Source organism: Neopelma chrysocephalum, unplaced genomic scaffold (genome assembly GCF_003984885.1).
Source record: "Neopelma chrysocephalum unplaced genomic scaffold, ASM398488v2 Primary Assembly neopelma1_59, whole genome shotgun sequence".
Taxonomy (NCBI): Eukaryota; Metazoa; Chordata; class Aves; order Passeriformes; family Pipridae; genus Neopelma; species Neopelma chrysocephalum.
The window spans coordinates 27255788-27271865 of NW_020897714.1; the positions used below are offsets into that span (position 1 = coordinate 27255788).

General features: G+C 42.3%; 1 protein-coding gene and 1 long non-coding RNA gene across 5 annotated transcripts in view; one reads left to right on the plus strand and one right to left on the minus strand.

Moving 5' to 3' along the window:
* On the minus strand, nucleotides 1–12998 carry LOC113966228. The gene is made up of 3 exons (XR_003533747.1): nucleotides 12721–12998; nucleotides 1789–1817; nucleotides 1–370 (listed from the first exon to the last, which is right to left on the minus strand). It is a non-coding gene; the product is annotated as an uncharacterized LOC113966228 (long non-coding RNA).
* The window catches only part of AMN1 (antagonist of mitotic exit network 1 homolog), a 23753-nt gene continuing 13064 nt past the window's right edge, over nucleotides 5390–16078 (plus strand). Inside the window, exon 1 of one of the 4 annotated variants that reach the window (XM_027680618.1) lies at nucleotides 5390–5428. In XM_027680618.1, the coding sequence (XP_027536419.1) occupies nucleotides 5424–5428 (5 nt within the window). In that variant the 5' untranslated portion in view covers nucleotides 5390–5423. Of the gene's footprint in view, nucleotides 5510–10754; nucleotides 11162–16078 lie in introns of those variants that run through there. The other 3 variants (XM_027680617.1, XM_027680615.1, XM_027680616.1) reach the window with 3 other exon arrangements.

Sequence of the window (16078 nt, forward strand, 5' to 3'; positions counted from 1 at the left end):
AGCTACTGAGACACCTCTGCATCGCTTGGGCTCCTCTTAATTGTCCTTGGGCTCCTCCTCTTGATTGATTATGACAGGAGCTTTAGTTACTTTTTTGGACAGATCCTGCAGAAACCAGCAGTAATTCTAGAAAAAGCAATGGATTGCCTTGGAATGTTGCTCCCTCCAGCATCCTTACACCTTCAGTAAAGTTGCTGCCTATCATCTTTGTTCTCTTATTTTGTCAGGTTTGTCATCATTCTTGCTTTCTGAAATCACTTCCTAACTGAGTGATATCCTTCTCAAAGCCCAGGTCAGTACTGTGGATTCAGTGGATGTAGTGTAGTCAGGACCAACGAATGTAGCTTTGCCTGGACCGGAGAATACAGAGCTAAGAAGATATGAGAAGTGATAATGGATCAAATTAGGACACCTGATACTAAGAGAGCAATTATAGCTTCATAAGAAGTAATTAGGCAGGTAATTAGGGATTTATTTGTATTTTATATTGCAAAAACAAAACCAAGCTGACTTCTCCAACTAGTTTTTCAAGCACTGTCTTACCATAGTGTTTCTAAGGATGGTGAGGACTGCTGTCCTTGATTCATCAGGCCAACACAGGCGCAGCCATGGGAGTTGCATTAACATGAACTGTGATGAACTGTCTGTGGAAGCATCATAAATATTATTTTCAAAATGAAATTGTGCAGTGAGACCACTCTCCTTGACCTCAAAGAACATAATTGAACATGTTACAGTGGCTGCATCACTCCGAAGAACTCAGGGTGGTTTTCTATGGGGTAGTCCAAGAAAACCAGAACTTCCATGGGAAATTAGAAATTGCTAAAATACACTATGTAAGAAAAGTACTGTAATATACAGATAATTAACAGTCACAAGATTTGTAGTATTAAAAAAATGGAAGCCATTCTGAAGGTTTCAAGCTGAGTATGATAGATGAATAAGATGCAATCTGTGGAATAATAAAAGTCTGCCAGCTGTAAATAATCAGTTGAAAATCACTGGGGTGTCTAAATGCATCTTCTTTGCTAAGAGGCTATTTAGCCAAATGTGCTTATCTGTGTATCTTATTCCAAGATAGGAAAAGATTTTATCCCTTACAACACAGTAACCCAGGCATCCTGTATATGTGATGCATTACCTATGTCTGAAAAGTGCAGCCTCCCACACAGAGATGCCTGTGTGGGTCCCTCATTACTGCTGTCATTCTGAGGCTCTGCAGCTGCCTGGGGTGGCTACAGCTCTCAAGACCCCTCACTTGCTTATCACTCAGAAGAGATAACTAAGATTGAAACTGTTTTTAAGTATCCAGGTCAACACTGCAATCTTGCTATCTTTCTTACCTTCACAGTCCTACTCTACTGGTTCAATCCCCTGGCGAAATACCTACAGCAGTAGCTTTCACAGCACAATTTACTCAGAGTCAGGAAAAACAAAGGGAATTTTCAATAGTTCACTAAGGTACAAAAGACTCTGCTTGAGTTGTTTTCATAGAGGAAATGTTTTAGAAACATACTCTCTCATCTTCAACACAAGCATGTGTGTTCAAAGTCATGGAAAATGATGTCCTCATCTTGTACTTGGAGAACCAGGCCATAATGCTGTGTCACTAAGTAAAAAAAATAAAAAGCTTTCAAACAAGACAGAGTGCAAACTATAAAATTATCTTACTGATATTTAAACTCACATGTCAACTTTTTTTTTTTTTATAACTCAGTGTCTTCCTGGCTCCTTAAGCAGCAAAGAGAGTTTTGAATTGCAAATGAAGTAAGATTTATGATTACTCACTTCACTATAGGTCCATCTGGTGTCAGAACCTGAAGAAAATCAAATACATTTAAGTAAACCTGATGCATCAGTGTTGTTGCAGAGCTGATTAAAACTGAGCATTAGAAGTAGAATGGCTAAGGCTTGAGGAAGCTGTAGGCCTAAAGTAGTAGTTAGAGTCAGCAACATAGATTTAAGAATGGAATGTGCTGAAGGAGTGGAAACAGTAATCAAAGGAATTAGCCAAGCATGTATATAACGATTTGTTGCCTTAGATAGATGTGTTTGTGGTTAGGGTCTGTTAAACTGTTTCTAGGAGCAAGACAGCTGAAGCAGATTTACGATCAATTGTTATCAGCATAAAATATGAGCTTGTTTGTAACAGAATGTAACTGCTTTGTGGAATTTGCACGTAGAGTTGTTTGTGTGAAAGGATAAAAGCTGTACGCGAAGTGAGGGTCTTTGGAATCCTGACTTGGGACACTAGTCCTCAGGTTCCCGGGCCCTGAATAAAGCACCGCATAAACCGGCACTCTGTTGGTTTGTGTCTTTGATTACGGGCAACAGTGTGACAGTTAACACTGCCATAAGTAGACAGAAATAACTATAACGCAAAAGCATTGTGCATATATGTACATAATCTCTAAAAAAATTCAACAAACCTTGGGCAAGAATGTGTGCACAACCCTTTCACTGACCCTAAAACAAAAATGTTTGTTACACATAAGTAGCATGGGCAAAGACTGTCAAAATGCCACATCTGGAAAACAATCTGCGTTATTAGAAAATCTTGATGGATGTCTAAGAAAGAAAGGCACTCCCTGTGGGAAAATCAGCCAACCAGTGTGTAAGAGTCACATAACTTTTGGACAAGAATAATTGTATAACAACTCTTGGAACAGCACAATCTTTATATTCCAAAATGAACTACTTATGTGGGTGCCATTGTTTCAGAACTAGGTATGCAGAATCACTGTGACATTCTTTAATGCTTTGTTTGCAAGTGTTATCTTGCTATCATTAAAGAAAACAAACCACAAATGTTTGTGTAGGATCTAGTAACCAGCTCTTGAGGCTAGTCCGGAGCAGTGGGTCACCATTCCCTGGGCAACTATCCCCAGTTTTATTGTTCAGCATGACACTATAGACTATCCCTTGAGTCAGTTGGGATCAGCTGTCCTGGTTGTGTCCCCTCCCAACTTCTTGTGCACCCCCCAGTCCACTCACTGGTGGGGTGATTTGAGAAGCAGAAAAGGCCTTGAGTCAATGTAAGCCCTGCTGGGCAGCAACAAAAATATCAATGTGTTACCAACATTATTCTCATCCTAACCCCAAAACACGGCACTGTACCAGTTGTTAAGAAGAAAATTAACTCTATCCCAGCCAAACCCAGGACATACCCTCTGCCTGTACTCAGTGTCAGACAGCCCCCCAAGGATGTTTAGTTTTGTACCCAGGTGTCAGCACAGGTTGCCAGTTGGATCAGATCATGATGATATTGCAGTATACCTTTCCAACCATTTCAACTCTTTAAAATTACTGTTCCAACATGCATTCTGGTACCTTGTTCCTTACTAACTTAATTGTCAGTCATGTTAATACTGAGCAATAACAAAATTTAACACCATCGCTAATAACATCTAATAGTCATAAAAACCTTCCTTCTTAAGCACAGCTAGAAGAGGCAGCAAATAGCGCAGCAGTTTCTGGGGTCTTGCTTCTAGGTCTGCTGGGGCCTTCTTCTGGGATGTAACAGTTGATTAAAGTTAAGGTGAATAATTTGTTCATCAAATAGAGTTTGATTTAATAAAGTTTACAATAAGTGTTATAATGACTAATAAAGATAAGAATAATTGATTTACTAACCAAATTAGGCTCTGTTATAATGAAGATAAAACTAACACTTTTATTAAAAGTTGCTGAGTACTAAAAAGAGGGATGAAATAAATAATTTGCTTATCAAATAAAGTTTGCAATAAGTACTATAATAATTGACAGAGATAAGAGTAGATGATTTGCTAAGTTCAAGCTGGCATTTTATCAGAGCTTTGTTTAAGCTGACATTTTATTAGAGTTACTAAGTGTTAAACTGCAGAAATGTTAAACCGCAAACTTATATCCTGTTAGGCTGGCTATAGGTAATGTCAAACCTTAAGAGCTATGTTGCTATAGTGATAAGTTGAATAAGATAGCCTGTTATTTTAAGGTGTCTGTTTTAAGCATACCTATATGTCGCGACGGAAAGCTCTAGACACTTAATGTAAGGATCCAGGAACTTCGTTTATTGTAGATTGACAGCAGCTTAATATACACTCTATAATAGGTTCATCCATATTACAGGGATTAAGCTCATTATTGGTACGTGTCAAGTGGTGATATCATCTTAACTCCCTTGCTTAGTTTACACAGGTGGCTTATCAGTTGCCTTTGTTTTGGTAATGCCAACCTCCTGTTTATCACCCAGCTTTAGCACATCAAAGACACTGTTGCTTTCTTATGGCCTTGCCGTCTCAGAGGTTCACACGAGCTAAGGCAAGAGGTTCACACGAGCTAATTCCTTACACCTATAAGGAAAAGAAGTGAGAAGACAAGACGAAAAGGTCAACCATAAGAACTATGGAGGGGAACTACTGTCTCCGTTAGAGAAATTCCAACATGGTTGACCTTAAAGACTATAATCTAACGGAATTAGTGGTTAACCTCCCTCAGCAACAGGACAAAGCCCGCAAAATGGAAACCAATGTCGAGAAGGCCCGTGAAATGGAAACCAATGTGGGTAGAGCCCGCAAAGCAGGAACCAAGCAGGACAGAGCCCGCGAAGCAGAAACCAATGACAAGATGACATGAGACTGAGGGGGAGGTGATTGTAAAGGGTATAAAAGATGGGGTTTTGGCTATTTTCTTGCGGACCGTTGGTGAAGCAGGAGGCTTTCTGGTCGCCCAGCACGCTGATTTGCTTATTTGCCTTTAATAAATTCTTTGATATTTTAAATTAAAAATTCTCTGGGCCATTTGACTATAACATTGCTAATAAAATCTAATAGTCACAAAAACCTTCTTAAGCACAGCTAGAAGAGGCAGCAAATAGCACAGCAGTTTCTGGGGTCTTGCTTCTAGATCTGTTGGGGCCTTCTTCTGGGATCACTGTCAAAGGATCTCTGGTAACCCTTTTGGGAAGCCTTTGAGGAGCTTGAGGTTGCCTTCTGCTGTTGGGAACAGAGAGCTGCAGGAGGCCTTGACTACCAGCAAGGTCTAGCAGGGCTAACAACCCCTGCCAGCTGTCTTTGATTAAAGGGCCCTTGGAGGTTTAGCTCCAGCTGACACTGATTGGGGAAGGTCTGACGCCCTTTCAGGCTGAGGTCTATACAAGAGCTGAGGTCTATACAAAAGCTGGGCCTAAAGCACAAAGGCTTTGGGGGGCACTTGGTGTGGGAAGGGCTAGTATCTTATCTTGTAACAGCACACACTTCCTCAGCAGTGGTCAGGGTGTTTTGTAAGCTGCTGTCCTCAGCAGATCTTGGAAAAACTTCCCCCTGTGATGGTGGAGGTCTCAACCTAAGACAGACCTTCAGAAGAAGGGTGCTGGTCTCCCTTCCTTTAGCCTGAGGGGAGAAGCAAACCTTTTGAGATGTTTTATTAAGCAAAGGAGCTACAGGATGAAGTTAGTGTGCTATGGATCATCAGAGGTTGTGAAAGAGACTGGATCTTCTCTGAGATCCTCCGGCTTTGAGAAACCATGGAGGTATGTACTGAGGGAGGGGCAGGCAGGGTGGGAAGTAAAAACTCTCAGGATGGTGAAAGGCTGTGATTCCTGCTGGTAGGAGGAATGATTATGCACTGCCTGATGTTTTGTAACTACAAAATATTTTCAGCGCTGTGGTTGTAGAAAAGAGTGTCAAGTGAACCATCTGAGCTGGCTGAGCCTGAGCCTTGCAGGAGTGTAGCTGTATAGAATAACAAATGTAGCTTAAAACTATGCAGCTTGACCTATATAGCTTGTCATTAAAGGCCAGTACTCTCAGCAGAAAGGAATTTTTTAAATGACAAAAGGTCTCCATATTTTGAAGTGGAACTGATAAAAGGAACATAGAGCTATCAGGCCAAGTCAAAACTGGTCTTGTGCTCTGACACAGTCTGAAGGGCATGAAGATGTGCCAAAGTTCAAGAAAAGGACAACTTGAAAAAGATGAGGCACAACTACCCAAAGGGACCATGAACAACCACTCGAAGGGACCACTGACTCAAAATGGGATTTGTGTCAGGGGGAGGGACAGGATTAGGTAATGTTTGAATTGTTAATTAGGTAACTAAATAAAGGCAGGAGACTTTTGTAACTCAGGTATGCACAATTTAGAGACAATATTCTCTTGTGCATCCAGCACACTGAAATAAAATGCAAGAATGTTTTGCTCCCTAAAACTCAAAAAAGGGTCTTAGAGAGTTTTTTATACCCGTTTTTCAGGCAACAGGAGCACTGGGAGGAGGCATTAAGGGTTGCTTCCTTGATACTGACAGCTCTGCTGTAGGGAACAGGCCTGTCTGCTGACCTGTTGTCAGGGGGACTTTGCTGCTTTTGAGGCTCTGTGATTTATGATAGCATGAAAAGCCTGCAGAGGCATATTTGGCTATCTGATTATTGATCCCTGCTGCTTTTTCATGTAATCATCAAACGCTCTTAAATTACTGGAGAGACCTGGATAGCATCAAGTATGATACAGCTCTGGAGTGATGGCACTCCAGAGTGCATAAGGGCCCATCTGGTGTGTCCTCAGCCCTGCTAGTCAACTGTGGAGGTCAATAAAGCTAAGACGATCCCATCTTGTGGGCAAGAGTCTGGAATAGTTTATTGGACTTACAAGTTCATATTTAAAGGGTTTAGGGTCTACGTATTCAACAGGGGGTTGTAACTATTACAATTATTACAGTTAGGGGGTTTCAGGGGATGACCTAAGGGGAAAACCTAAGTTAACAAATCTGGGGTCTTAACACATACATCATAGGGGAAAACCAAGTTTATCTTAGGGGAATTACATGGGGAGAAGACATTCACATCTCTTGAGACAGGATTATGCAGGGAGGAGCAGATACAATAGGACGTGTGATAACATTATGTAAAAAGTCTCTTTACATCCTGCTGGAGAAGGCAGGAAAATTCCACAGAGATGTGGTCAATGAAAAGGTTTTTTTCCCAGCTTCTGTAGCCCACAGCTTCTGTTTAAACCCAGCAATTTCCTTTTCTGATATCCAAATTTTGGAATCCAACAGTCAACTTGTGGGGTTTTATTTTCTATGACCATGGCATGCTCTTTGATGAGTGGATGTCACTTGGAAGAGCTAGGATACACTGGACTAAGATGGGAGAGCATCTTTGCCAACAGGATGGTCAGTCTGGTAGGAAGAGCTTTAAACTGAGAACGATGGGGAAAGAAAGGATGACAATCAAATGAAGAAGTTGTGGATGAGGTTATCAAGCAAAGGATGAGGGCTTATGCAAACAGAGGGGACTTTATCATCAACTTAGGTGTCACTGAAGTACATGCATAAAAGCACAAGATTCAGAAGGACTTCCTTGCTTTCTAAAGTCCTCAAGGAGGAGTCTAGGTGTGCCTGGATTTACACCAACCCCAGATATGATAAGTGTAATTGATTCTATATACAACTTTCTCCTGCAGGATTAAACATGGCAAATGAAATATGTTAGTATGAATACAGTATGTGTTTTACTTGTAGTGATGAGAATCAAGCCAGTGATTATTAAAAAGGAAAATATCATAAGCACAATTGTCTACTACACAATATAGATGGTTATAACTAATTACAGTGCACTACTTATTAAAACAGTCATTATAAAGTTGTCTTAATAATTATCAAGTAGATTGATGTTACTCACCCATACTGGTGACTGTGGGCAAATATTTTTTGCTCATACTCAGAGTTACCTTGAAAGATGTCCCTACTCAAGGGAGGAATCTCCACACATACTCCTGGAAGTCCTCCGTGCTGGAAGACAGGACCATGCCTTTATAGTACAAAGTCATTTGTTGTCAGTCATGTGTTGCTAGGCTAGCCATTGTCATGTCAACTCAACAGAACATGCTTTATTTTTAAATAAGATGTCACTTGTTTGTTTTTCTCATTCTGTAAACATCTGTCTTTCACATCCTTGTCAGTGCCAGTCTTTGTGAGGAAACATCTGTCTTTCATATCCCTGTGATGGGATTAATTTAGGATTGTTGTTGAGGTTGGTCTCAGCATTCTTCAACACTAAAAGAGTGGTTTTATTGGAAGTGAACTCCATTGAAATAGAGTTCAGTATCTTGAAAAGAGGGAAGAAGATGAAAGCCAGGACTATTGTCATGGCCTTCAAGAGGCCACACTTCAGCCTGCTCAGGGATCTACTTGGGTGAATCCACTTGATGTGATCCTGAAAAGAAGACAGGTTCAGAAGAGCTGGTGTTTTTTTGGGTTTTTTACCCCACAAAGAATCACTTTCTACAAGCTCAAGAATGGTCTATTCTGGTGTGCAGGAGGGCCTGACTGAACTCAAGCATGGAAAGGAAGCATGCAGGAGGTGGACACAAGCACAGGTGACTCGGAATAGGGCCACTGTCCATGTGTGCAAGGATGGGGGTTAGGAAAGCCAAATCCATCTGGAGTTGAATCTGGTAAAGGTATGTGAAAAACAAGCATTGCTTCTACAATAGAAAATGTGGGCTCACTCCTCAGTGAGGCTGGGACATGGTGAAGAAGAATGCTGCAGTGGGCCAACACAGAAGGTATTGTAAAGAAGAGGCTGATTTCAAGTAGATTTTAGGCAGAATTTAACTAGGTTTTGATTGTAGAGTTGCATGTGTGTTAGCATGAGGAACTGCTGAACTTGAGTATACAATGTGTGTTGCCTCTAACAATGCAATCTGTGTGTACTCTTTGTAAGGACTTGTTCCCATGGGAATGTGTAAAAGTGTAATATTTCCAGCAAACCTCAGTGTACCCTCTAGAACATTCAGTATCGCACAATAAGAGACTGATGGATTTGTTTTACATGAATGAATACTGTAAAGATGTGGTGAACAATGAGGCTATTGAATCTCACCACAAAGAATTCTGCAAAGCAGTGGCTCTGCCAGCGAGAACTGTCCAGGTCTGCATCCTTGCATGTTTCCCAGCACTGGAAGAGACATGTAAGACTTCCCACTGTAACTTTTAAGAACACCTTTTTCTCTTAAGCATCTTGTGGGGTTTTTTGGTTTTTTTTTTGAGATATAGCAGAACCAGAACTTCACACTACTAAGCAGACGTAGAAAGGTTGAGGTCCTCAATGCCTTATTTGCCTTGGTCTTCATAGAACTGTTTGGATTGAAAGGAACCTTTAAAGGTCATCTAGTTCAACCTCCCTGCAATAACCAGGGACGTGTTCAACTAGATCAGGTTGCTGTTGAAACCAATCAGGTTTCTATCCAGCTCAGTATGGACTGGATAATTTTATAGGATCAGCAGCACAAAGACAAGATGGAGACCAGTCCCTTGTGGTCAATACTAAGGTTATACCACTTAACATCTTCATTACATGACATGGGGCAAAGTGCATTCTCACAAGTTTGCAGATAATTCAAAACTGGGAATAGTGGTTGATGTACCTCATGTCCCTTTGAACAGAGACATTTGACAGGTTGGGGGAAAATCAGCAGATAGGAACCTAATGACGTTCAGCCAGCTCCTGTCCTGCACCTGGGGAGGAATAACCCCATATACCAGCACAAGCTGAGGCCCTGACTCTTTGTAGAGAGTCCATGTTCAAGCACTTCCTGAGTCACTGTTTATAGCCTGGTTTATCAGTACAGTTTCTCACCGTGTTAAGGCTGATGTGACTGAAGTCCTTTCTGCAGCTGTCTGCAGTCAAACCGGTGTAAGAGCAACACGTGTCTGCTCCCTGGGATAGCCTGATGCCAGTTGGAGATACAGCCTGTGTGTGTGTGCTTCCTTCCCCTTAAGGGTGGCTTGTCACAGGTATGTGAAGTTTGGCAGTTATGAGCTGCTTCAGAAGTAACTCCTGAGCTTAAACAGCTAAAGGGTGTCAGTGGGCTAGTAGTTATTTCCAGCCCAGAAGCTGATGAATAGTACCTTCAGCACTACCAAACTTGCTGATGGGAGAATGTGGTAAACTGAATCTTGTGGAAAAAATAGCAAGAGAAATGGTTGCTCATCAGCCAGGTATGTGTGCTGTTTACATTTGTCACACAAGCACACAGAATTTGTCAGGGCCACACAGGTTGCTGCAGCTTTATCATGCCTCCTGACTCAAGGAAAGGGATCTCCAGGGAGGCCTGCTAGCATTCCGTGCTCAACCCAGCACCACCAGCATGGAGGTTTCTGCATTCCCAGTGCTAAAATGCTGCTCAAGGGAGCTTGGCTTTTCCCTGCATTTTTTTAGGGACAAAGACTTCTCCATGGCAGCCAAGGCCAGCCTGCTCCCGCAGTATTCCCGATGCTCAGGCTGCTTGGGGGCATCTTGTTTGTGCTGTCGAGAAGAAAGCCAAAACAAAGCTCAGTCTAATGGCTTTGTGTGCCTCCTGCTCTTGTTACAAAATTCTCAACTGGCCCATGATGACCGGATAGCATATTTCATTGTGTGCATGAGATGTCCCAGCCAAACTGGGCACATGCAAGCAATTTCTCTTTGGGGAGTTTTATAGCTTACACTTACAAGGGTATGATATGGATCATCCAATTGCCTACTAATGCATATTTCTAATTATCCAATGACAAAGTATATGTTCTTGCAGCAGCATTATCCATTGCATCCTTGTGGTTTATCTGTCAGTCCAGACATTTTGGTTGTTGACTTCAACAAAGTTATCAGGCATCAGCAGCAACTTGTGTTTCTCTTAGATACGGATCCTTCAGTTAATTTTGTGAGAACAGAGGTTTCGTTTTCTTAGTCTGTCACTTGTTCTTTTTAGTAGGGAGTAGGTGAGGGGTCTCGGGTCTGAACATAGCGATGAAGTCCTAATCATGTTGCTGACTTCTGAGAACTGTGTGGTCTCAATTTATGTCACACCATCCAAGCAGGAATGTAAAAAAGGAAGAAAAAAAAAAAAAGAAAAGAGAGCGTGGGATACAAGGGATTACAGGTAGAAAGACGTGGCAGGCAGCAAGCACTCCTGCTGATTACCGCACAGCGCCCGAGGCGATCCCGAGGCGGGAGCAGGACTACATCTCCCGTCATGCCGCATCCCGGCGGGCGCCGCCGCCATCTCGGCACCGGCACCGTTGGGTCGGGGCGGTGTCCCCGCCGCATTCCCCGGTCCCGGCCGCATTCCCGGGTCCTGGCCATGAGCCGCCTCAGCGGCGGCTGGGACGGCGCCGGCGAGGAAGTCCGGCTGCTCCTGGACCTGTGAGTGCCGCCCCGACACCCTCCCGCCGCGCCCGCCTCGGGAGGAGGGCTGGGACTGAGGCACAGGGAGGGGACAGCGTTTGATAGGCCTTTGGCGGCGGTGGTAGAGCGGGTGACGGGGTTTGGCAGAGTTCAGGAGCTGCAGGAGAGGTGACAGGGTTTGTCAGAGGTGACAAGGTTTGGCGGGCTGGCAGGGTAGGTGACAGGGTTTGTCAGAGGTGAGCAGGAGCTACAGGAGAGGTGACAGGGTTTAGCAGAGGTGACAGGGTGGCAGGGTAAGTGACAGGGTTTGGCTTTGATGGTGTGATGGGGTAGGTGACAGGGTTTGTTAGAGGTCAGCAGGAGCTGCAGGAGAGGTGACAGGGTTTAGCAGAGGTGACAGGGTGGCAGGGTAAGTGACAGGGTTTGGCGGTGTGGCGGGGTAGGTGACAGGGTTGGCAGAGGTGAGCAGGAGCTACAGGAGAGGTGACAGGGTTTGGCAGAGTTCAGGAGCTACGGGAGAAGTGACGAGGCTTGACAGATGTGACAGGGTTTGGGGTGGCAGGGAAGGTGACCATTTGGCAGAAGTGACCATTTGGGAGGAGTTACAGGACAAGTGACAGGGTTTGACAGGACTGGCAGGGCTTGTTGGGGGTGATGAGGTTTGACAGGTAGGTACCAATGTGCTCCCGGACAGATCTGGGTGTGGAGAGATGGTTGAGGATCCCTGGCTTTGCCTGGCACCAGTGAATGCTGTTTTGCTTTGAGGTTTTTCTTTATGTCAAATTCCTTCGTGTTTAGGAGGGAGTTAGAGACAGCGTAGGGGTAAAATATTTCATTTGACAGATAAAAGAAAAATAGCTGTCAAAGAGTAGAGTTAGTCTAACATTTTTATTCTTAAAAGCACTGAAGATAAGATTATAGTTGCCCAGGTGTAGGCAATAAATGTTTTATCATTTCCTATAAAGGTAGAATAACAGTGAAAACATAATTTAAATGACTGTTTAAACTGCAGATCAGTAATGTACTCTGCAAATATCAACTGGCTCTTTGAAAAGAATGTGATTTATCTTAATAATCTTTTCATTCAAGCTGAATTTAATGTTCTGTGGCAAGAGACAGTTAAATGTAACAGGAAAACTTGGCATAGCTCACATCGATATCCATGTATCTGCATTGGTTTTGGAGTATTTTCTGCAAATTTGAACTAAGTAGCTGGTCGATTTACAGGCCTCTTTTCAAACATGGCTGCATTAGCCATTTAATGTCTTTAAGAGAAAAAATTAATCTGAAGCTTACATTAAGTTTTTAGATACAACTGTTTTAATGTGCTACAATATATGATGGCAGTCAGCCTCCTTCAGGATGAGTTGCCAGAAAAGTTCATTTAACCAGTGGCCAAAATGTAGGTGTCATATGATAAATATGTATTTAGCACATAAATGAAGTGTGTGCCCTTGTGTGACCAAAGACTACTGCTGCCCATTCACATGACTCAACAGGCATCCATCCTAGAAGAGGGAACAGTCACATGGTGGGTACACATGTAGCCCCCCCAAAAGGCTCAAAGTCTGACTCACCCTAGCCAAAGGCAGGTTGCTGTTTTGCAGCGAGGAGGTGCTGGTTCATTTGGGATGAATGCATGGGTTCTCAAGGCTTGTTGACTGGTTTATTGCATAAGGAATAGTAGCACTGGTAAAGGTGTCAGCAGTCTTATGTCCCTCCTGATGCTGAGGCCCCTGGCTGTCACAGTGTGAGACAACCCCTTCACAGTGATCAGCATGTTGCACAGATCCTGCCTATGGGGAGGTTCACGTTTGTGGTCTTTGGAGCCTTGATAAGATTTTTTTTCTTAGAAGTAAACAACTATTCTTCATTTCTGCAGTCAAGTTAAGGAATGTTGCATGTAGATTAGCTGGCTAATCTCAAAACAGAGAATGTGGGTGGTGTAATCTACATATACTGTGTCAGAGCCTGGTACAGGCTTCTCTGTTGGTCAGGGAGCCAAGTTCATCCAGCAGTCACTGAGGTTCTGTGAAGGCATTGCATTTTTGCACACAGGAATGACTTAAAGATGGCCCTGGTGCGTGCTTAGGTTTAGAATGTTGCTCATGTTGATGTACAGGTCTCTGCAGGCCAGGCCTGGGTTAAACTCTGCCCAGATTCTGCTTGAAATCATGGTCTCCTCCTTGAGTGTCTTCTACAGTGACCTGCTAGAGATGCCCTTAATACACTGTGCTAACTTTAGTGGGATTTTTTATGTGCTTCCACACTGGAAATCTTGCTTCCTTCCAAGTTTAAATCTGTGCTATGCTTCAGATTACAGAGCCCTAATATTTTGACCTCTCTAGAGTTTTTAATTGGTATGAGTTTAATTTGCTGTGATTTGGCGGCATTCTGATGCCAGACAAGGTTTTGTTGCAAAACCAGTTGTCTATAGGGACTCCAGAGCTGTGGTTTTATGCTAAATCAGATTTGGTGTGACTCTAGGTTGCTGCTGCCTCCTGCACTCAGCCAGTTGTCCTGGCAGTGTTGTTTCTGTGTCCTCACAGCTTTAGTCAAGGGGTTTTTTGCATTCAGATCAGATGCTGAACAGCTCACACTGCAACTGCGAGTTTCAGGGACAGCGTGAGAAAGGCACAGTAAAAAGTGGTTGGGCAGTCAAGTGGGGTATGGAAAAATAGCCTTTGCAACCTCTGGACTTTATATTTGGTTAGAGTGGGGTGTAGTGACCACATTAATGATATTTAAGACAATGTATTATGCTACATGCTTAACCTTAGATCTTAAACCTGGTAACTTCTCTTCATCTGCACTGTAGTGCTTGATACCATAAACAGTTTCTGTTTTTGATTGGTTACTGATCTTTTTTACACTACTTTATTAATGCTGCTGCAGTATATTATAATGTAATTATAATATAATTATTAGTCCATAAGACCACTACTCAGAACTAGTAATTACACAAATTCTTAACAAATGCGTGTAATTTAGTGTATTGTTTCTTGTCTTAATGCCAGTCAGGTGATGGCCATCTGTTGATGCCAGACTGCACTTTAAGCTTCTTACTTAAGCTAGCTCTTAGGCTTATTGTTTAACTAGCAGAACTCACAAGAGAAACTAAAACCAAAACCAAATCTATTAATGTGTGGAGTAGTCCTTTTAATAAGGTCATTATTTTTAAGATCTCCAAACAAAGTGTGTTTATTAAGGTGTATCTACTGCTTGTCTGCCGCTTGATGGCCTTTGCCCCCTGCCCCAAAAGAGTAATTAACACTCCAACAAGAGCATCATATTGAAAATACTTAGAAACATTCTTTTTTTTTCAAGCTATATCTTATATTAGCTTCTCTTTCCTGAAGTTATTGCTCCCAAGATGAGAAATCACTAGCTAGGACAGGCATTCCTAGCTGGTGCAGTTTTAGGGCCAGTCTATGTCAAATTTATAGTTGGTTTACGTAATTCTAATTGGCTGAAAACTGACAATGTAGGAGTTGCAGGGCCTGACAAACCCTGGATGCCTGGCAGCAACAACACTTGCTGGAGAGGTGGAGAGGACAGCTGGAGCAGATAAACAGCTTTAACTGTCATACTCTTGGATAGCTGGTGTTACAAATCTCTCAATCCTGGCAGATGTTTTAGGATGCCCAGGCATGAGATCAGAATGAAGGGAATTTCTACCATCAAGCATCAGACTCTTAGACCAACACAAAAAGATCAAATTTAAAGGTGTTTTAACTAGTTACTACATGGTGAAGAAAGCATGCTACACTTGTAAATCATCACAAGAGTGTGTATTTAGGTATTGCTTAGGATTGCTCTGTGTGTCATTGATATTTAGCTCTTGTTTAACAGAGGGTCAGCCTATTGCAGACTAATGTATTAGTGACTAACCTGTCATCAGTGTCTTGGAAAAGGAATATCCTACAAAGGCATCAGAACATTTGGAGATGGGTATAAAAAAACTGAGAACAGAGGTAGAATAACAACTTCAAAACAGAGCTTCCTTTTGTGGTCTTTCTATGAATATAAATTATCTATTCCTAAAGAATGCAGGAAGATGTATCCATTTTGTTATTTGCCATTTAACCAGTTTAGTGTCTGTTCTTCTGGTTCATTTTTTCCAATATGTCCCACTCCTAACAACTGTTCTGCTGTTCTGTGTTATGTGACATAATATAAGCTGCACCTTCATGTAAGCTAGGCTATTTGTAGAATAATTAGTCATAAGGATCTAATTTCTGTTTTATGTGTTTGAAATTGATGCCAAAAACCTCAGAATAGAAGAACTGCTCAGAGACTTTGCATCTTTAAGCAGCAAGGTAATTGGTTTATTGCAACGTTGGGAACAAGGCAGTTCGCACTGCACAAACTCTCTTGACCCAAAAGCGCAAAACAAGCCACTTTATACATTTTAGATACACAGTTACACCTTCTAACATGCATATTACTAGCTAGGCGGAGTCTAGGCCTAGTCTAGGCAGAGCTTTCGAGAATCTTCTTTTGGTTCAAATTTTAGGTGATCTTCTCCTCATGCTTCGGCCTCCTGGTCGTATATGAGAGTCTTCATCAGCTGAACTTTTCAACTTTCTTTGTTAGGTGACCTAGATTCTTCAAGCTTGCAAAATCCTGGCTCTTGGCCTCCTATGTCTACTTTAAACATCTGGTTTACCTGATTTATTACCTGGTGGTCTATTATATACTGCTCCTTATCATTCTTTCTGTAATGAGACTTTGGTCCAGTAAGCAGGACAGAACAAGACATTAACCAGTGTTCCTACAATGTTCTTCTAGCAAAACAGGCAGAACAAACATTAGGCAATACCTTCTCCTGGCTCAGCAGGGCAAGGTGTTTTACCAGCTAAGCCATCGTTAGCTCCTTTTGTGCTTTTCTCTGCCATCAAAATATAAATATTTGTCCTGTCATAAGGCTTTAAG